The 23408-nt window shown below is 43.2% G+C and overlaps 1 protein-coding gene across 2 annotated transcripts in view; it reads right to left on the bottom strand.

The window, feature by feature from the left end:
- Positions 1-340: 340 nt before the first annotated feature.
- RAB3C (RAB3C, member RAS oncogene family) overlaps positions 341-23408 on the bottom strand; it is a 269987-nt gene continuing 246919 nt past the window's right edge. For both annotated transcript variants that reach the window (XM_073623073.1, XM_073623065.1), the window contains exons 4-5: positions 7047-7171; positions 341-4612 (exon numbers count right to left, since the gene is read on the bottom strand). In XM_073623073.1, the coding sequence (XP_073479174.1) occupies positions 4425-4612; positions 7047-7171 (313 nt within the window). In that variant the 3' untranslated portion in view covers positions 341-4424. The remainder of the gene's footprint in view (positions 4613-7046; positions 7172-23408) is intronic.

Raw genomic sequence — 23408 nt, 5'->3', positions numbered from 1 at the left:
GCCCTGCAAGCCTTTGCTGGGCTAGGTGGAAAACTATCTGCCAAACAGTAACTATAATCTATCAGATGTAGTCACTGTTCGGCAGCATCATTATATAATGGGTGACACGGTGACCTGAATACAATAGCCGGCAGTGGATATTCCTTCATCTACATTGTTAGTATGAATGGGAGAACTGATTGATTCTCTTTTGTTCAGCCCATGGGCCAGTTCGGATATTGCCCATCTTATATCTGTTCTTTCCTCCCCCAAACCCCAATATAAGTAGGCACCCAACTGTTTCCCGCTCTCTCTCCTCCATAGCACAAACAGATAAGTTATCCCAATGTAAATGTGTATGTTTGTAGATCAATATTTAATGTGTAGTGGCTGGATCGTGTATGCACGGCTTGTAAGCAGGTTGAGTTTAAAGCTGCCCCAGAGCTTAACATGCTTTCTGAATCTTTCTTGGCGGGTTTTTATTGGGTCAACTCACTGGTCCTGTGCTGTACAAAAAAAGGCACAGGTGTCGATTCGGGGGTGTGCATAATTCATGCTATTATGCCGTTACCGCAGTCCATCCAAATAGCCTACTGCTGATGCGGAAGCACCTATGGATAAAGAGCCTTTTACAGAGTACGGGACCACTGAAATCTACAAATCACCTGAAGACACCAGAACTGGAGCTCTGCCATAATGGACTCTATCCTGTGCAGGTATGCTTGGGCAGTTACCAAGCCTGAGTTAGGGATTAGGGATGTCAGGAAAAGACTGTGCACTTTGTTATGTATGCAGCGAATACTTAGTCCTTGCCTGGTCTGAAGTTACTAAAGAGGTGTAATGCAAGTAACCAGCACACATAGTTCACAGTCGGGTCAGCTAAACACATTGGGGTATGAAGACAACAGTACAAGGGTTAATACAGTGTGAAGACACAAGTGGTTACCAAAGTTTCACAACCAGCCTGTCGCAAGTGTGTACATGTGACAGGTGGGATAGCCTCTTGCAGGGGGAGTTGTTGTCAGCACTCTCTCCATGAGTGGTCCATCTCCCATAGCAATGGGAGTAGTTAAGTAAGTGTGCGCATGGAGCCAGCTCTAGGAGCAGGGCGGGCCCTATTCTGTTACTGGGAATGGGGTAGCGGAGACAGGTGGAGAGGGCATTGGCTCATCATGTTCCTCCTAATTGCATTAGTGACCGTGGTGGTATATGTTAACATTGAGGGAGTGGATTAGAACAGTGGTCATCAACCCTGTCCTCAGGGCCCACTAACAGGCCAGGTTTGCAAGATAACTGAAATACATCACAGGTGATATTATTTGCTGCTCAGTGATTGCAGTATTCAAGTCTGCATCTCCCCAAGGTAATACATAAAACCTGGCCTGTTAGTGGGCCCTGAGGACAGGGTTGATGACCACTGGATTAGAGTTCGGTCATCTGTCATCTGTTCAAGTTAGGTAGCCCATGCGTATGGTAGTGACCCTGTTCAAGCTTCCCAGTGTAGCCCAGAAGAACCCACCTCAGGGTAGTCCTCCTAGTGACCCACACTTGGCGCCAATGAGGAGGGGAACATGAAAGAAGTGTGATCTGTTTACCTCCCTACCCCCTACAGGCTGCTCATCCTTTGAAGTCTGTAGCTAGCTTTAGTCATGGACATTGACCAAAAGTATAAATTGATCATTTACTCTATATATCAGTAATATCATCTTGATCAGTGATTTTTTTTTGTCTATTACATAAATAAACAAAGGTGAAAGAGAAAAAGAGGTAAAAGAGAAACAAAGGTTAAAGAGAAACAAGTGAGTCGGGTTCAGTAAGGGTAAGCGAAAAAAGCCTAAAAAGCTATTATCAGCATTATGTGAAACACTTATTTATTAACTATAAAGAGGTTTAGGAGGGATTTCAATTAAGTTATTGGTAATATAGAAACCCCCTTTATTAACATTATCCCTTGACTTTATAACAGCAAAGCGTGTATGTTTTAGTTGCACATTAACGGTTCACAGTAATGCTAGCGCATGTAATGGAAGGCAGTCTATGTTTGACCTACTGTTTGATGCACCTTGCTCTAGAATAGTTCTTCAGCATACATTTAATTAATTTCACCAATTATATTATTATTTAGTTTTACAGTGCATGCCATATCCACATTGATGCATGATCTAGTATTTTATCGTCTGAAAGCTTTAGTTGACCTCACATGAGTAAGAGGAAAACTGTGTTCTGGACCAGCATTTCACAGAATTCAGCCTATTATTGCTTAAGAGGGTAGTAGATTATGTCATCATGATACTGCTAAGTCCTGTTGATTGTATTGGCTAAGAGACAATACCACAAAATAAAAACAAAAAACATATTAGCTGCATTTCACGATACAGCGTATTTACAGCATACCATACTGTATTGTAAATATGACCGTATTTATGCTTACTTTTTTTAATGATAGTTTTATCCTTTTTACATTATCAAGAGCCGTTTTAGCAGATTTGATTATAAAATTCTGTAAAGTCTTATTTTTGTGATTGCTAAGTCTCTTGATTATTATATCTAGGCACCCATGCCCTGTGGCAGATGATGCTTTATTAGACAGATCATATGTTCTTTTCTCTTGATTTACCCCTGATATACCCATATACTCATGAACCAGAGAGGACTTAATGGATATTTTTACATATAAACAGTTACATAAGCAGCAAAATGTGAATAAATGTTCTCCCCCTTGAGTCTTTAGGTACGCACGTCTCAAAAATGAGCAAACAGATTTCCAACAAGACTAGTTGACCTTTTGTTGAGTTATCTTATTCTGATCAGAGCTTGTCCCACACATACATGGGTTAATTTACTAATACTGGAGAGTGCAAAATCTGGTGCAGCTGTTCATTGTAGTCAGTCAGTTCCTAACTTCAGCTTGTTCAATTTAGCTTTGACAAAAAAAGAAAAAAAGAAAAAGGAAGCTGATTGGTTTCATATTTTGCACTCTGCAATTTTAGTAAGTCAACCCCACAATATCAAATTAATGCCCAATGTCTTTAATTGTCTATATTAAACACTTATATCAAATAGAACTTACAACTAGGCAAAAGGGCCCCATTTGATTTTTAGATGCTTTGGGTACTATGCACCAAATAGAGTAGATGAATACTCCACAAAATTATCACCCAACACCTAGTGCTGCCTAGTTTAAATCCAAAATGTCTAAATCTGTCTACAAACACTATGGGGTAGATTTACTAATGCTGGAGGACTCAGAATCTGGTGCAGCTGTGCAGGGTAGCCAATCACCTTCCAACCTCAGCTTGGTCAATTAAACTTTGGCAATAAAACCTGGAAGCTGATTGGTTTCTCTGCAGAAGTGAGCCCAAATTTGCACTCTCCAGCTTTAGTAAATAAACCTCTACAACTTTCCAGGAATCCTGAGAGCAAACAAGTGTTTCTTGAAAGTTACAGTGAACCCTGCAATAGTTCAAAACTACTAATACTATGTAGTGTCAAATTAATTTCCTTGGCATAGATAAAGGTGTATTTACAGTCAATTTAACTGTATTTTTGGTTTAATTAACTGAAAAGGAATTAGTTATTCTTTAATTATGCTCATTTATTATGCAAATTAAAGGGATTGTGAAACGCTGAACACAAAAGATTTACCTGCTTCTACCTTCAATATGATTCCAGTAATGAATATGCAGTATATTTCAATGTTGGAAAAATGTCAGAAATCATTTTTACTGGCTTTTCAAACAGTAAAATAGTGCAATACAGGTGAAGTCTAGGGGAAGCTGGGACAGAATGGACAAAGTTGGTTTAATTTGATCCAATTCTATGTATGGAGAGCTGTGTAAACATTATAAACACATTCAAGACAGTAAAACACATATTTCTGTAATAATGTTAACCCTTAGCAATCTATTGAGAACACTATCATACTTTCCCCACACCAAATTCTGAAACCACTCTATGACTACAGACAAAAGCTAATCAGTCATTCACTTGGAACAGAACGTTCTCAGAAAAGAGCAGATTTCATGTTATAGGAGGAGGAGTCAGGGACATACACATTATCAGAGCATACAAAGCCATTTTAACTTGCAAACAGCAGGAAACATTTATTGTAAGGTATCAGCCTCCAGGCCACCATTCATCAGCTGACCATACAAAAAAGAGCAAATTCTTTTCTTTCCAGACAGATATATAGACAGAAGAAATTAAAAGCAAATAGACTAGGGTCAGGCTGCCTGCCTCCTCCGGCCATTGTGGAGCTACAATTCCTAACATGCCCTACCAGCCTCTGGCCTCTGGCTGGTAGCGCATGCTGGGATTTGTAGCTTGGCAACATCTGAAGGCCAGCAGGATGCCCATGCCTGGTATAGACCTTTGTTTTTTTTTTTTGTTTTTTTTTTTAATACTTATTGGCAATAGAACACATTGAAGACACCTGCATGGAACTACTAACAGCCGCAGTTGGGCTGCTGTGGAGGCGGCTTGTCTGTCAGTCTTGTGCTCTGCTTGTTGGCTGTGGTGGCGGCATCCGTTTCTACGTTCTCTGACATTTTGTCACAGATGATATCCACCAGCCGCTCAAACGTCTGCTTGACATTGACATTATCTTTGGCGCTTGTTTCAAAAAATTCAAAGCCTGAAAGAAAATATATATGCATTGAAGATAAATGTCAGAGAGGGAAGAGATAAAAAGCGGACAAAGTAAGAGAGAGAGAAGTGAAAAAAAGGAAGGAGAAGAACTGGTGAGTACATGGATTGAAAACTGGCTACAAGGGCGAGTTCAGAGGGTGGGTGGTGATAAATGGGGAGTACTCGGAATGGTCAGGGGTGGAAAGTGGGGTCCCCCAGGGTTCTGTCCTGGGACCAATCCTGTTTAATTAGTTCATAAACGACCTGGAGGATGGAGTAAACAGTTAAATCTCTGTATTTGCGGACAATACTAAGCTAAGCAGGGCAATAACTTTTCCTGCAGGATGTGGAAACCTTGCAAGTAGATCTGAACAAATTAATGGGGTGGGCAACTACATGACAAATGAGGTTTAATGTGGAAAAACGTAAAATAATGCATTTGGGTGGCAAAAATATAAATGTAATCTACTCGCTGGGGGGAGAACCTCTGGGGGAATCTAGGATGGAAAAGGACCTGGAGGTCCTAGTTTATGATAAGCTCAGCAATGGCATGCAATGCCAAACTGCTGCTAACAAAGCAAACAGAATATTGGCATGCACTAAAAAGGGGATTAACGCAAGCGATAAAATGATAATTCCCCCACTGTACAAGACTCTGGTCCGGCCTCACCTGGAATATGCTGTCCAGTTTTGGGCACCAGTCCTCAGGAAGGATTTGCTGGAAATAAAGGGAGTACAGAGAAGGGCAATAAAACTAATAAAGGGACTGGAGGACATTAGTTATGAATAAAGGTTACGAGCACTGAACTTATGGTTTCAATTTAGAAATACCATACTGGTGACCCCACAATAGGGATAAAACTTTTCCGCAGAAGGGAGTTTAATAAGACACGTGGCCACTCATTAAAATTAGAAGAAAAGAGGTTTAACCTTAAACTGCATAGAGGGTTCTTTACTGTAAGAGTGGCAAGGATGTGGAATTCTCTTCCATAGGTGGTGGTTTCAGCGGTAAGCATTGATAGTTTAAAAAAACTATTAGATAAGCACCTGAATGACCACAACATACAGGGATATACAATGTAATACTGACATATAATCACACACATAGGTTGGACTTGATGGACTTGTGTCTTTTTTCAACCTCACATACTATGTAACTATGTATGAAAACGAAAATAAAAAAAATAAAAATGAAGAAATGGAAAATGAAGGGAAATCTATAATTTTAGTGTCACCAAAACAATAAAGTAAGGGGGAACTTTTCCATATGGGACACCTGTTACAGTAAGGACTGTCTAAAGCTGCATACATACTATATTCGGGTGGTTCCTGGGAAATTTATTGAAATTCACTACCTGGGTGGCCCTTTTAGCCACATTCTGACCAACATTCTTTGATTGAAAAATTGAAGCAGATGGGTGGAAAATTGTCAGCCAAACAATGGCTGTATCCAATAATCGCCATCATTGTTCTATCTGTTCTTGAGTGGGAGAAGAGTCTCCTCTCACCCTCTATCAGAAAGGGAGTAGACTCTGAGCTTTGTGGCCACATGATGGCAAGTACAAAAACACTAAACAAGTAATTTTTGATAAAGGTCCATAGGGAGAAAAGGGTGGGAAATATTTATAAGTCAGTTTAGTAGTTAGTCTCCTTCAATTTTAAAGCGGAGTTCCGCGAAATTTTTTTTTTAAAGTCAGCAGCTACAAATACTGCAGCTGATGACTTTTAAAATATGGACACTTACCTGTCCAGGGCGCCCATGATGTCGGCACCCGAAGCCGATCTGTCCCTCGGCTCTCGGGTGGAGGTGCCGCCATCTTCGTTAAGGGATTCAGGAAGTGAAGCCTTGCGGCTTCACAGCATTGTTCCCTACCGCACATGTGTGAGTCGCGCTGCACTATCCCACTGGTCCCTGCTGTCTTCTGGGACCTGTGTGTCTCCCAGAAGACAGTAGGGGGGGGGCGAAGGAGGCGCTGGATATGGCATAGATATCCGCGGATACTGCGGCTATCTATGCCCGGAAGTGGGAGCAAATACCTGGATTATGCAGGTATCTGCTCTCCCCTCCCCCCGGAAAGGTGCCAAATGTGACACCGGGGGGGGGGGGATTCCAAAAAGCGGAAGTTCCATTTTTGGGTGGAACTCTGCTTTAGCAAGCATACACACTATATATATATATATATATATATATATATATATATATATATATATATATATATATATATGTGTGTAACACTACACTACTCCTTTGTCATGTAAAATAAACTCTTAGTGGCCTAGTAGGTGTTTACTCTGAGTGGCCCAGTTTACTTGCTTTGGTTAAAAGCTCCTGGCACATACTCCTATCAAGCAGTCCATGGTAGGGTAGGACCAAAGGCTATTTTTCTCTTCAAAATGGGAACAGTTAAAAGGTATGCAATGGCAAGCATTCCAGAACTCACCCAATTGTTCTGCCAGATGTTTCCCTCTATCTGCAGAAATCACTCTTTCATCCTCCATGTCACATTTGTTACCAACCAATATTACTTGGGCATTGTCCCATGAATATGTTTTGATTTGCGTTGACCTGAAATAAGAAGTAGCATGTTAAGGATTGTTGAAATGCATTCAACGTCTGCTGAGACACTGTTTTGCATAGAGAACTTGGATACACAATGTGATAGCCAGATGTTTGTGGAGAAAAATGGCAGCAATGCTATGATCTCACTGGTCCCATTTGCATGTTTTTCAGCTCTGGAAAATGCACTTTGTACAAAAAAATCAATGTTAACTTATATGCCTTATATAGTATATACCAGTATAGAAAAATTATATTTTTGCTCTGACCTTTATTTTCTACCTTTAGTCAAATCAATAAGATTTTAAAAATAAAACAAAAAAAAAAGGAAAAACATTTAAAACTACATATACACTATATTATTATTATATAATGTTATTTATAATAAAGGTGTTCTATCCGGTTGAGGTCAGGACTCTGTGCAGGCCAGTCAAGTTCCTCCACCCCAAACTCGCTCATCCATGTCTATATGGACCTTGTTTGTGCACTGATGTACAGTAATGTTGGAACAGAAAGGGGCCATCCCCAAACTGTTCCGCCAAAGTTTGGAGCATGAAATTATCCAAAATGTCTTGGTATGCTGATGCCTTAAAGTAGTTGTAAAGGCAGAAGTTTTTTTATCTTAATGCATTCCATGCATTAAGATAAAAAATCTTCTGTGTATAGCACCCCCACTCAGCTCCCCTAATACTCACCTGAGCCCCATCTCTATCCAGCAGTGTGCACAAATACCTCAGTCGTCTGGGACGCTCCTTCCTGATTGGCTGAAACACAGCAGCGGGGCCACTGGCTCCAGCTGCTGTCAATCAAAGTCAGTTAGCCAATCAGGTGTGAGAGGGGGTAGGTCCAAACCGCAGCTGAATGGACACAGGGACTTCTGGCTTGGCACGGGTGCCCCCATAGCAAGCCGCTTGCTGTGGGGGCACTCAACAGGAGGCAGGGGCCAGAAGCACCGAATAGGCACCCGAGAAGAGGAGGATCCAGGCTGCTCTGTGCAAAATTGTTTTACAGAGCAGGTAAGTATAACATGTTCGTTATTTTTAAAAATAAAAAATTAGACTTTAGTATCACTTTAAGAGTTCCCTTCATTGGAACTAAGGGGCCAAACCCAACCCCTAAAAAACAACCCCACACCACAATCCCCCCTCCACCAAATGATTTGGATCAGTGCACAAAGCAAGGTCCATAAAGACTTGGATGAGCAGGTTTGGAGTGAACTTGACTGGCCTGCACCTGTCCTGACATCAACCTGATAGAACACCTTTGGGATGAATTAGAGCGGAGACCGGGAGCCAGGACTTCTGGTCCACATCAGTGCCTGGCCTCCCAAACGCGCTTCTTGAAGAATGGTCAAAAATTCCCAAAGACACACTCCTAAACCTTGTGTACAGCCTTCCCAGAAGAGTTGAAGCTGGCATAGCTGAAAAGGTTGGGCCTAAGACTGGGATGCCAATCAAGTTCATGTGTGTGTAAAGGCAGGTGTCACAATACTTTTGGTAATACAGTGTATATAGTAAAAGAAAATGATTTCTAGTCAATTTTATTTTAGTTTTTATTTTAAATTATTTTAGATTAATTTCTAAATTGTAGTTTTATATGTGTTTACATTATATTATGTGTATATATATATATATATATATATATATAATGTAAATTTGACAAACAAAGAAGATTTTTTGACCATACTTCTCTTGCGGGTCACAGGAAAGCACTTAATTGTGCACCTCTGTGACCCAGTGTAGCAAGGTCTTTTACCTCTTTTGGTCTAATGAGAACCTGAGAACTTTTTATATATTTTGGGGGAAAGAGGGTTAGGGCCAGGACACCCTTAGATGGTTGCAAGGTCAATTGGCAGACTCTGAGACTGCAATAGGAGAACAGCTGTGCAGGGAAAGGCCCCAGCAAGGCGCAACTTCTGCACGTCCAGGATTGCTGTCTCCTATGGTAACAGTCCTTTAACAGTTCCTAACTCAAACGTATCAGTTCTTTCAGCTCCACGACAACTGCTCCATGTAGTTCTTCAATACTAAGCTCCTGGTCTCACGCTAGACCCAATGATTCACTGACTATGAATCCCTTGAGCTCCTCCAAGGTTTGCGGTGGTTTCCCCTCAAGCGTCACCCCCACTTCTCTGCTGGGTCCCTAGCTTGGCACTCCAGATACTCCTCAAGCTTCACCCCTGCTAACGGGCTCGGTCCCTGGCTTGACACACAAGGTTGCTCTGCAAGCATCTCCTCTACTGGTTGGGTCCCTGACTTGATCACCGCCTGAAGTTTCCCTATTCTCCACCATGCCCTTCGGTGAGAATATGATTCTGGTACTTGCTTCAGTTTCTCACTGTGGTCCCTGGTAAAGGCGATTGGTGACTTTGTGATGACAACTTCCCTTCTACCTCTGACCGCTCACAGGTTCTCCGGTCGGGAAAACCGTCATTTTTGGTTGGACTGCAAGCCGCAGTCCCAACCCTGTGCTGCCCTCTTATTTCAAGATAGGCCCTTACACAACCTGGCAGCCAGATGCCCCCCGGAATAGGCCCAATCTCCGGCCTAGCAGCCCGGGCCAGACAACACATGTCCACACAGATGGCAGTCCAGGTGGCACAGAATACAGATCACCTGACCTCATCCGAATATATAGGCTCTCCCAGCAGGCCAAGGGATTAAAGAAAACCCCTGCCCATTGGCTGGTACACCCACATACCCATAACCTAACCTTGCGTTGCCCTTCTCATATTTAGTACCACCAAGTACCCGGCAACCTAGGGGTAGAAGAGAAAAGTGCAACAAGGCAAAGCTTAGGGAGAAATCATTGGATCCCTATCAATCGACCAAGATAACTACTCTTGGCAAGTAAATTTGTGAGGAGCTGCGTGACTAAACTCCAGGGTGCTACACCAGAATCAGCCAACATACAGAGGCTGATGTCACAGAGCTACTTCAGGTTGGAAGGATCCCAACAATAATGTCAGGATCCATCCAGAAGCCTGATCAGCAGCTGACTCATGTCTGAGAGCCTTAGCCAGCCGCTCGCACCCCTCTCCAGCCCGGCGCTTGAGTGAGTGTAGGAGAGGCAGAGCAGAGAGCGGTGACTGACCGGGAACTGAGTGATCAGCAATCATGGGAATGCTCAGTTCTCTGGCTTTGATCTGGTGGGGGACAACTAGAGCATCAGACCACTGCTACAGCATGGAGTTGAGTATGTATGTTTGTTTTTTTTATATTCCCACACTTCTCCTTTAACCCAGGGCCGTCTTTAATATTGATTGGACCCAAACATTTTCTTGCCCCCCCATGCAATTTTGCTCTCCATCTGCCTGCACACCATGGACTGGGGTGGTGAGGGGACCCATCAATAGACAGAAAACTCCTAGGGATCCTAGAACTTCTGGGATCAGTGGCAGTGCTGAGGGAGGGGATGGTGTGATCAATGGCAATGCTGATTTTTTTTTACCTACTACCAATATAAAGAGTTTCAACAATGGCCACCAATGTGGTAGGGGTTTACACTGATCACTAATGTAATAGAAGCATTTGCAGTAACCATCGATGTAAGGAGGGATTTACACTGACCACTAATGTAAGGGGGACCTTCACACTGGCTACTAGTGTGAATGAAAGGATTCTACACCAAGCCCCAATGTAATGAGAAGATTTACACTGACCACCAATATAACTGAGACATTTAGCCTGCGTTTACATTTGTGTCGGAAACGCATGCAAAATCTCTTTCCTGACACCACAGAAATGTGCCACCCTTTAGCAGATACACAGCAGTGCCATTAATTGCTAATGACACCCTCACACATCTGCTGACATGTGTTGCGCAACCGTGTGATTTTGAAAAAGCGTTAGGGACTTTCTTCCGCATTTCTAGCACATAGAGCAGCCCACATCTTTATCCACCCTGTCAGTACACCTTTGCACCCTAAAACCCATGCTAACCTCTGCACCCCAAACCTCCCCCATCCTCTCCACTCCAACCCACCACCCCTTTAACTCTACTTGCCTCCTCTGTTCATCTTTGCACCCACCTTCCTTACCTCTACACATCCCCTCCTTACTTACCTGTGCACCCAAACTGTAATTCCTTCCTGCCTACCTCTGCACACATCACAATACCTTCCACCCCACCAATTTGCTTACCTTTGCAGAACAGGCTGATGTTAGGCTGAATGACCACAGTTGCAGGCAGGACTTTTCAAGCATGTCCCTTTATCTCCCCAATGGGCAGCATTCAGTATAGGTGATGGTGGATAAGACCTCAGGGGGGCATGATATACATATCAATGCCGCCTCTATTTACATATGAATGCCATCCCTATTTACATATCAATGCCGGTTATTTACATGCAAACACAGGGTCTGCAGGTGAGTCATCTGTACACAACAATAGGGCAACTTTAGTAGCGGCACTTCACACTGAGATATCAGGACACAGCACGGGCCTAAAACTTCAAGGGACAAGGGAATTTAAACTGGGATAGTTGGCAAGTATGAGGTAGCTGCTTTGGGCCCCACAACAATGACAGGGCCCAGGGCCCAGGGCAGCTGCCCCTTTTGCCCTGCCTTAAAGACGGCCCTACTTTGGAGGCCAAACCGCCTCTTTCTGAGTTTTTGGGCATGCATGCGTTCAACCCCTGCTGACCTGTGCTGTGATTGGACACAGACTGAGTTTGTTAGCAGGTTTCAGCCAATAATGTTGTCTCTATGCCTGCTGATCGGCTGTGACCAGTCACAGCCCAGGGTTCTGTGTTTAAAGATAGCAGGGAGCTGGATATAGATATATTCCTGCAATCAGAATACACTCTGTAACTAGGGATGAGCCCGGTATTCACCCCCCCGCCTCCTGAACTGTACCAGGCCACATGCCCTCAACATGGGGAGGGTGCTTTGGGGTAGCCCCCCAAAGCACCTTGGCCCCATGTTGATGGGGAAGAGGGCCTCATCCCCACAACCCTTGCCCGGTGGTTGTGGGGGTCTGTGGGCGGGGGGCTTATCGGAATATGGAAGCCCCCTTTAACAAGGGGACCCCCAGATTCCAACCTCCCCAAGTGCGAATTGGTAACGGGTACAAATGTACCCCTACCATTTCACAAAAAAGGTGTCAAAATGGTAAAAAAGACAAGAGACAGCTTGGGACAAGTCTGTAAAGAACATAGCATATATCATGAGGGACTCCATTTTAATTCAAGACACCATGTTATGTTTTACAGGAAAATTGAAAAAACTCAAATATGAGTTTAAACTGAAATCCACTTCATGTTTCCCTACAAAGTCCTTTATTAAAAAATAAAGAAATAAAAATGTCCCGCGGTGTAAGTTCACGCTTCCCGAAGGACCAAAAAAGAAAAAAAAAAAAAAGCCACAACTAACCCACCTCCATGGGAGGCTCCCGCCATCTGACGCGTCTTTGCTGTGACAGCTCTTATATAACTGAGGGCGGGGCCACCCAGTGACGTACACACGGGGGCTTCCCCATGGCTTCCTCATGGCGTCACAGGGGGGCGGGCCACCCAGTGACGTAAACGGGTGACCCCGCCCCCTCTGACACCATGGGGAAGCCCCTGTGCGTCAGAGGGGGGCGGGGTACGTCACCGGGTGGCCCCGTCCTCAGTTATATAAGAGCTGTCACAGCGAAGACGTATCAGACGGCGGGAGCCTCCCATGGAGGCAGGTTGGTTGCGACTTTTTTTTCCTTTTTCGGTCCGTTGGGCAGCATGGACTTACATCGTGGGACATTTAAATTCTTTTATTTTTTAATAAAGGACTTGTCCCAAGCTGTCTCTTGTCTTTTTTACCATTTTGACACTTTTTTTGTGAAATGGTAGGAGTACATTTGTGTAGTGATCTGTAGTAAAATACATTTTGGCTTAAATGTATGAAGAAATTTGATTCTATTGGATGTTTTCTAACGAAAAGTAGAAAATATAGTTTTTCCCCCAAAAATTTTTGGTCTTTTTTCATTTATATAATAAAAAAAAACAAAAAACTCAGTGTTGATCAAATACAATCAAAAGAAACTGCTATTTGTGTAAAAAAAATGATAGAAAATGAATTTGGGTACAGTGTTGCATACGTGCAATTATCCGTTAACCACTTCCCGCCCGCCCTATAGCGGATTGACGTCCGGGAAGTGGTTCTGTTATCCTGACTGGACGTCATATGACGTCCAGCAGGATAACATGCTGCAGCGTGCCCCCGAGGGCGCGCATCGCGGCGATTGGTGGAGCGGTGTGTCAGTCTGACACACCGCTACACCGATCTTGGTAAAGAGCCTCCGGTGGAGGCTCTTTACCACGTGATCAGGCGTGTCCAATCACGGCTGATCACGCTGACAGACGCGAGTAGAGGAGAGCCGATCGGTGGCTCTCCTGGCGGGGGGGGGTCTGCGCTGATTGTTTATCAGCGCAGCCCCCCCGCAGATCACCACACTGGACCACCAGGGATCGCCACTAGGACCACCAGGGAAGGGACAACATGTGGATGGCCAGGTATGTACCCCATGGCCATCCACATGTGCCCAGTGTGCCAAATCTGTGCCAATCAGTGCCCACAAATGGGCACTGATTGGCACCATTATGTTGCAGTGATGCCCAGCAATACCACCCTTAGGGGCATCACTGCAAACAAGCAGTGCCATCAGTGCCACCCATCAGTGTCCATTCATGCCACCTGTCAGTGCCCATCCGTGCCCATCAGTGCCCATCCATGCCCATCTGTGCCAACTATCAGTGCCACCCATAAGTAACCATCAATGCCACCTATGAGTGCCCATCAATGCCACCTATGAGTGCCCATCAGTGCCGCCTATAAGTGCCCATCTGTGCCACCTATGAGTGCCCATCAGTGCCGCATACCAGTGCCACCTATCAGTGCCCATCAGTGCCGCCTATCAGTGCCCATCATCAGTGCCCGTCAGTGCCACCTCATCAGTGCCACCTCATTGGTGCCACCTCATCGGTGCCCATCAGTGCCGTCGTATCAGTGCCCGTCAGTGCCCGTCAGTGCAGCCATATCAGTGCCCATCATTGAAGAAGAAAACGTACTTATTTACAAAAAAGTTTTAACAGAAACAAAGAAAAACTTGTTTTTTTTCAAAATTTTCGGTCTTTTTTTATTTGTTGCGCAAAAAATAAAAACCGTAGAGGTGATCAAATACCACCAAAAGAAAGCTCTATTTGTGGGAACAAAATGATAAAAAATTTGTTTGGGTACAGTGTAGCATGACCGCGCAATCGTCATTCAAATTGCGACAGCGCTGAAAGCTGAAAATTGGTCTGGGCGGGAAGGTGTCTAAGTGCCTGGTATTGAAGTGGTTAAAGTAGCACAGTACTGAATAGCTAAAAATAGCTAAAAATGCCCCCGGTCATGGGGGGGGGTTGTAAAATGGTTATTAATAAAATGGTATGCTTTTTAATTTTGGAGCTGTGCAGCAATTGTGTTGGGTGTTTCTTTGTTTTTAGAGCTTTCAAAATCTCACAAACTAAAAACACAATTTAAATGACAAGATGGCAAGTGTAACAAACAGAATAATGTATAAGTCAGGAACAAGTTAGGTTTACACAGGGGGTTGTTGTAAAATGCTGTGTAGCTGTCACCATATTTGTAAATCACACTATTAATAATTACATTGCACAGTGTGAAACTGTTATTACAAACTCACTACAAGAAGAAAACTCTATAAATGTTAATGATTTCCCCACTGAGAAAATTGTAATTAAATGATAGTCTTTCATGGTCCCGCTATTATTTTATCCTTGGACAGTGACAAGTAGTGAGAATAAAGGCACTGCTCTTGGCCCCACTTCTGTTATATTCACATCAGAACCATTCTGTGTTGTTGCAGGGTTCTAAATCACTGTGGGGACAGGGTGGTGTTTAACTGGTGATTTCTAATAGCTACTAAAACCATGTAAAATGTTTTACAAGCTTTAACAAGTATTAATCTTTGAGACCTTTCCCTTGTGTACGGTCACACTGCCTCCATTTAAAAAAAGAATAACAAAGACTTTTGTGTTTTACTGTCCATTAGTGGTGGATGATGGCCAACTCTGTCTGTTCTAGAAATCATTACAGGGCATCATGTTGAGACTCAAATGATTTTTATTATGTGGTTAACTGAAGTGACTGATGTACTTTTTTGCTGTTCAATGGCTGCGAAAAAAAAAAAGAAAAAAGAAAAACGAAATGTTTCAACTGAATGGCTTACTCAAAAGTTGGGTGTGCAGCTACTGTCAGGCTTGAAAGTTAACCCTACTAATAGGGGATAACTAGAAGCCTCTTCATCTGTAGCTTCAAATCTTCCTTAAAAGTGGATGTAAACCATTACTGAATTACATTTAGTTTGTTTAAACCAATGGTCTCCAAACTACAGTCAGGGGGCCGGATGCAGCCCTTTGCTTGCTTTTATCTGGCCCTTGCTGAAGTATTTCATTCACTGACACCAACAAAGGGGCAGAGTTCCTACACCAGTGATGGCGAACCTTGGCACCCCAGATGTTTTGGAACTACATTTCCCATGATGCTCAACTACACTGCAGAGTGAATGAGCATCATGGGAAATGTAGTTCCAAAACATCTGGGGTGCCAAGGTTCACCATCATTGTCTTACACCAATGATGGGGGATAATTTCTCCCAATTACACCAAGATGGAGCACAATTCCTCTTAGGCCGTGTTCAAACTAGCTGTGGCTGTGGCTTGTGGCAGGGGGTCCGGTGCGTCCCTGTTCTCCATTTCAGGGGCGAATCAGGTCAGAATTTTTGCCTAAATTTGAATCTAAAATGGAGCCAAAGACGCACATGACCCTTTTCCAGTGCAGACCACGGCTGCCCTAAGGTGTGTGAACCGGCTCCATTGAGAGTCGGTCACAGTCCCCTGTAATGCGAATTGGATGTGGGGAAACCAACCATGCATCCAATTCGCATAAGTCTGAATCCAGCCTTAATGACACCAACAATGGGGCACAATGTCTCCCAATAACACCAAAGATGGGACACAATTCCTCTCAATGACAAAAACGATGGGGCACAATTCCTACCAATGACACCAACGATGGGGCACAAGTCATCTCACTGACACCAAAGAAGGGGCAGTGTTTACTCCAACTGATGCTGGGACATTTTCTACTCCTGATGGCCACAGTCCAGCCCCCCTAAATTCTGAAGGACAGTAAACTGACCCTTTGTATAGAAAGTTTGGAGACCCCTGGTTTAAACCCTGTGTATCATTATTGATATCTCCTTAAAGTATAACTAAAAACAAAACCTTTTTTAAAATTTTGGATAGAGTGCAGCTGAGTTAAAACTGTTGTCAGTTTTTATTGCTGTCTGTGCCCCCTGTTAGGGAGATTCAACCTCTCTATTTGTCCTGTTTACCAATATCAATGAAAGTGAAAGTAAAAGAAAATCCCAAATTTTGGGTTGTCCCCAGAAAAGTAATAAAGAGGAAATTTTCCAATAGGGACACTAGTTCTTTGTGATCTTGGGGTCCCCAAATAAATCTCTTAATTTGCAGGGATCTCCTCTCACTTCCTGTTTGGCTATGGGACAGGAAGTGAAGGGAAATGTCTACAATGGGACACAGACGGTGAAAAAAATGACAGGGGTTTTAACTCTCCTTTGTTCTATCCAAAATGAAAAAAAAGTTTTGCCTATTGTCCAGAGGCATTCCTGTTAAACCCTACCCCACTCCCAAAAAGCTGATATAAGAAATTGCTCTTAATCCACTTGATAAATGTTGCCAGAGGGTGCATTCCCCAAAAATGGAAAAGTGCTTAGCCTCTGACAATTAGACAATGAATATCTGTGGCTGAAGTGTATGGAATAACTTACTGCTACCTTGAAATGAAAGGAGGAATCATTTAATAAAATATGGTATTACTGGCACAACCTCCAATTTACACAGGAATATTGTTCTTACATTTCTTCCCAGTTGACCTAGACCTCTAAAAGTACCCCCTCTCTTTTTTTTCTCCCTAATGCCGCGTACAGACGAGCGGACTTTCCGGCGGACTAATGTGTGGGCTAGTCCGATTTTCGGGATAAATATCGGGATAAATATCTGACGGACCTAGAAATAGAACATGTTTCAAATCTGTCTGATGGACTCAAAGTCCGACGGACTAAAATTGGGAAAACTGTTCGCCTGTGTGCTGGTCCGACGGACCAAATACAACGGAAGGGAAGCTATTGGCTACTGCCTATTGAACTTCCTTTTTTAGTCCCGTTTACGTCATCTCGTTCAAACCGAACGGACTTATGAATGGACTTAGTCCTATCGTGTGTGGCCAAGTCCATCGGTTCGGAAAGTCCGCCGGACCTAGTCAAAAAGTCAGTCGGAAAGACCGTCGGACCTAGTCCACCGGAAAGTCCGCTTGTGTGTACGCAGCATTACTCAACCTCCATGCTCTCCCCACCCTTTATTTAATGAGAATGTAGGCCACACCACCCAACTACAATCTAAACCCCATTAAACCATCATAATAAACCACACCAAACATTAAAATATGGCAAAAACATGGCCGCGGCACCTTTATTGGTTTAAACACATAAATATTTATTACTCTTTTATTAACAAACAATATCATCATTGATCAACCAATATCATTTTATTATTATCTGCTCAGTTATCAGAACTCGAGCAGCCATCCACAATATAATATCAAAAACCAGTCCCCCCTGACTTCCAGGGTGACCCAACAACATAAAAGTGCTCGCGACAAGGGCGGGCGGGAGGGGGCTCCTGTCTTCTCAGCTGTTTTCCCGGAAGAGGGGGAATTCCCCTCATAATCCCTTTATATAGCCTCTCAATAATCCAGAACCTTCCCTGAATTCCTATTGGATCCTGCCAGAAATCTGCTTTTCTAATCCTTAAAGGGGCAGTATCCTTCCTATACCTTCCACCCTATTTAACTTTATTAACTAATTAACACTGGGGTGGGATGGCCACACTCTCACCCAAGTGGGCCCATATTGTGCCCCCTTTTCATTCCCTCCTTTCTTACTGGTTATTCTATATCTCTTGCACTTATGTGCCTTTCTTGTATTTCACTACGCCACGTTAAAGGATAAGTTCACCTTTAAGCTTTAGGAACATGTTACATGCTCACCCATTTTTAGGGTGGAACATGTAACATGTTCCCTCTCCTGCAGCCACGGCATGCTCCGCTACCTGTGGCTGCAGCAAGCGGGGGATCTTCTTCCTCCTCTTGCTGTCACTATTTTAAAAAAGACAAGGTCGTGCAGGGCCCTGGCTACCCGGCCACGTCATTAATTCACAGAGTTCTGTGAATGGCTAAGTACAAGTACCGGCAGTCTTTGCAGCTGTCAGCTCGTAGTTTCAATGTACTATCATGGCACTATTGAGCGCTCTGATAGTTTATTCTCTCTTTCTGTCAGTGTGTATCTGCCTGCCCATATGAGGTAAAAGCAGACAGATACACTGACAAGTCTGCAGGAGTCCTGCATAGCTACTGTGATCTGCTGATTGCGGGTGCAATGCTTTAAAGGCTCCATGTAAAAAAAAAAAAACAAATGCACATTTTTTTTTATCTGCAAGTAGATGTGCATTTTTTTTTAAGATGAACTTCTCCTTTAAATCTAGTTATTCCACTGACATACATCTTCAGATGTGATTGGTGATTTTGTGCGGAATACAGTACTGTGAAAAACATTTAGGTCAAAAAAAAAAGTTTAAGGTGAAAAAATGCTGTAAATTAGGAATGCTTTCAGAAATAGAAGTGAGTGTCAAGTGTTTCTTTTTTATCAATGAACAAAATGAAAGTAAATGGAGAAATCCAAATCAAATCAATATTTGGTGTGACCACCCTTTGCCTTCAAAACAGCACCAATTCTTCAATTCTCCTAGCTACACTTGCACAAAGTTTTTGAAGGAACTCGGCATGTAGATTATTCCAAACATCTTGCAGAACTAACCACAGATCTTCTGTGAATGTAGGCTGCCTCAAATCCTTCTGTTTCTTCATTTAATCCCAGACAGACTTGAAAATATTGAGATCAGGGCTCTGTGCGGGCCAAATCATCACTTCCAGGATTCCTTGTTTTTCATTACACTGAAGATAGTTCTTAATGACATTGGCTGTATGTTTTGGGTCATTGTCCTGCTACAGAATAAATTTGGGGGCAATCACATACCTCCTGAGGGTATGGCATGATGCATAAGTAACTGCCTGTATTCCTCAGCATTGAGGACACCACTGATCCTGGCCAAATCTCCAACATGATTTGCAAAAATGCAGCCCCAAACTTGCAAGGAACCTCTACCATGCTTCACTGTTGCCTGCAGACACTCATTATTGTACCTCCATGAACAAACTGCCTCCTGCTACAGCCAAATATTTCAAATGTTTGACTCATCAGTCCAGAGCACCTGCTGCCATTTTTCTGCACCCCAGTTCCTGTGTTTCTGTGCATAGTACATGGAAACAAGGCTAAGTGATTCAACTAAACACAAAAATATTGGAGCTGCGATGCAGTTCTTTTATGGTTTTTCTCTGTGCTACTGATGAGAGACTGCCCTGATGATGCAAATCTTGGACACTGCCATCATGGACTCTGCCTTGTATGGAATCTTTCCTGTGCAGGTATGCGGGGGCAGCCACAAGCCTGAGTTAGAGACTGGGAACATAAGAAAAAGACTGTTACTGGTATTATCTGGACCAAGTTTTTCAGTACACCTCTTGAAACCTTGCCTTTGCCTGGTCTGAAGTTGCCTAAGGGGCGTAGTGCTAGTAACTGCCACACATAGTCCACAGTTTGGGTCAGCTAAGCACATTGGGGTATGAAGATAACGGTACAAAAGTAGATATAGTGTGAAGATACAAGTGGTTACCAAGGGTAACAAAGGTCTCTCTAGCAGCCTGTCATAAACATGCACATGTGACAGGTGAGATAGCATCTAGCAGGAGTTGTTGTCGGCACTCTCTCTGTGAGCAGTTTCATCTCCCATAGCAACAGGAGCAGATCAGCACTGCAGAAGTCCCTAAAACACAGGTATGAAAGAGAAAGCGTTAAGTGAGTGCACGCATAGAGTCCATTCTAGGTGCACAGCGAGACCCCATACCGTTACTGGGAGTGAGGTAGCGGTGTTAAGCTGGACAGGTGAAGAAGGCAAGGCCTCTGCGTGTTCCTCCTAAATGCATCAGTGACCGTGGTGGTGTAAATTTGATCAAGCGAGTTTGCTAGAGATCAATGTTGTTGGGTTCAAGTAAAGTAGGGATGGTCCCGAGGTTCGAATCGAACGTAAGGTGTTCGTTTGTTCACAAACTAACCGAACATATGGGGCGTTTGCGGCAAATTCGAGCACTGCGGAGCGCCCCATAATGCACTGAAGGATCCCAGTGCATTGACGGCTGCTGATAATCATGGCTCAGGGGACTTAGTCCACGCCCCACACTATATAAGGCTGCTTACACAGCGGCTGTGTATAGTGTGATAAAGTGGAGAAGAGAACCTGAGCTAGATTAGGCAGGTTAGTAGCGTGCAGGCAGTTTAGTATATATATATATATATATATATACACACACACACATATATATATATATATATATATATATATATATATATTTATATTTATATATATATATATATATATATATATATATATATATATATATATATATATATATATATATATATATATGTATATATACACACGCACACACACAGTGCAGTCGAAGCAGAATATATATACAGTGCAGTCAGATTTTAAGGGGAACTCCACGCCAAAATTAAAAAACAAATTGGCGTGGGGTCCCCCCCAAAATCCATACCAGGCCCTTATCTGAGCAAGCAGTATAACAGGCCAGGAAATGGGGGGAACGAGTGAGCAACCCCCCATTCCTGAACCATACCAGGCTGCTTGCCCTCAACATGGGAAGGGTGCTTTGGTGTCCCCCCCGAAAGCACCTTGTCCCCATGTTGATGGAGACAAGGGCCTCTTCCCCACAACCCTGGCCCGGTGGTTGTGGGGGTCTGCAAGCGGGGGGGCTTATCAGAATCTGGAAGTCCCCTTTAACAAGGGGGCCCCCAGATCCCCCCCCCCCCGTGAATGGGTATGGGGTACATTGTCACCAAAAAAGGTTATGTTAGTGGGACAGCAGTCACCGGGAGCCCTCCCAAGGAGGTGGAGTTTTTTCATGTTTTATTTCAAATTTTCAGGTCCGTCGGGCGACATGATTGACGATGGATGTACATCGCGGGACACTTTTTTTTTTTCTTTTTAATAAAGGAATTGTCAAAAACGTTCTATTGTAGTTTTTACCTTTTGACACTTTTTTTGGTGAATGGGTAGGGGTACAGTGTACTGTACCCCTACCCATTCACATGGGGGGGCAGGATCTGGGGGCCCCCTTCTTAAAGGGGGCTTCCAGATTTCGATAAGCCTCCCGCCTGCAGACCCCCACAACCACCGGGCCAGGGTTGTGGGAAAGAGGCCCTTGTCCCCATTAACAAGGTGCTTTGGGGGGGACCCCAAAGCACCCTCACCATGTTTAGGGCAAGCAGCCTGGTATGGTTCAGGGGGGGCACTCGCTCATCCCCCTGTTTCCTGGCCTGCCAGGCTGCTTGCTCGGATAAGGGTCTGGTATGGATTTTAGGGGGGGGGGGGCCCCATGCCAATTTTTTTTACATTTTGGCGTGGAGTTCCCATTAAAATCTATGCCAGACCCGAAGGCCAATTTTGTCCTTGATTTTTTATCTATATTGCCAGGAGCCAGCAATATATTACAGCCGCGAGCAAGTTTGAATTAAATTTTGTACTTTAGAAAGTAATTTTGCTGCGGCACTGTCCTACACATTGCACAGATGCGCCACTTTACAGGCAGACTAGGGGGACCCCCCAGGCACCATATTTGAAGGAATATTTCATTTTTATTGTTTCACTTTAAGCATTATTAAAATCACTGCTTTATTTTGCATTACTACATGTCCCCTGGGGCAGTACCCGGGTCCCCATACACTTTTTATGGCAATAACTTGCATAGAAGCCTTTAAAGTGAGCACTTTTGATTTTTCATGCTCGTGTCCCATAGACTTTAATAGGGTTTGCATGTTCGCTCAAACTTTTGTATGGTGCGAACCAAAGCGGGGGGGGGGGGCGGGTGTTCGGCTCATTCGGCTCATAGAAGGGTAGGCCTTCTATGTGACCCACACTTGGCTCTCAACGAAGAGGTGAACGTGGAGGAGGTACCACCCGCTTACCCCCTCTTAAAATATATATATATATATATATTTTTATATATATATATATATATATATATATATATATATATATATATATACAGTATATGCTCACATTGCTCACTTTAATATTAACTTGTCCATCTGTAGGAGTCCACAACTAAACTATCTGAGCCATATAAGAAATATAAGAATTTGGAAGGTATGTCTACAAGTGAAGTCGGAAGGTACATCTACCAGCTAGTATCACTTTTCGAGTTTGGTATTAAGGCCTTTAACACCAAATATCATTTGGGTTTCACAGTAATGATAATACAATATATAAATAGAAGCAATTTTTTTACCTATTCAGATGCCTCCGACAGGTACAGTGTCTGCTAATCATCAGTTTTTGATACCCCACTAAGTGCCAGAGTCCAATTATTTCCTCAAGCATTTCTGACCCTGTAACATTTATTAAAACAAATGTCCTCTTTTGCTCACATAAAACTGTCTATCTATTAGACACTAATGGATAATGAGGCAGCACAATTTCAGAATAGTTTCATGGCAGGACAAGCTCTTTCCCCAGACTAAGAACTACACAATGGCTGCTCTTCAGTGCTCACTAATTATATATAAGAAATCAGACATTAAGGCCTTTCAGGCTGGAATCACATAATTTGCCTGGAAAAGTGTCTAGAAATGAAAGCTGTTTATGTAAACTTCCAAGTTTAAAATGACAAATTGGTAAATTCTGTAATGCAAATAACTAGATATTGCTGAGGGGGAATATCAGGCAAAGCAGGTCCTTTTCAGACAAGTTTATGTTCTTTAATAGACACTCTTTTCCATTGCTTTCATATATCTCCCTTTGTCCAATCCCAATAGCTTGTCAGGAATTTATGAGAAATTCTCCTTGTACAAAGCTGCAGTTTATATCTGTCTTCTGAATTGCCTAGCAGGATTAATTTATCAAAAGTACTTTGCCAGCAATTTATTTTCCCTCTCCTTCCTCTGTCTGGATCTTTCTATATTTTTGCTGATTTTAAGCTTTTTATAAAAATAA

Source organism: Aquarana catesbeiana, linkage group LG01 (assembly GCF_042186555.1).
Source record: "Aquarana catesbeiana isolate 2022-GZ linkage group LG01, ASM4218655v1, whole genome shotgun sequence".
Lineage (NCBI taxonomy): Eukaryota > Metazoa > Chordata > Amphibia > Anura > Ranidae > Aquarana > Aquarana catesbeiana.
This window is presented reverse-complemented; position numbering and strand designations above follow the sequence as displayed.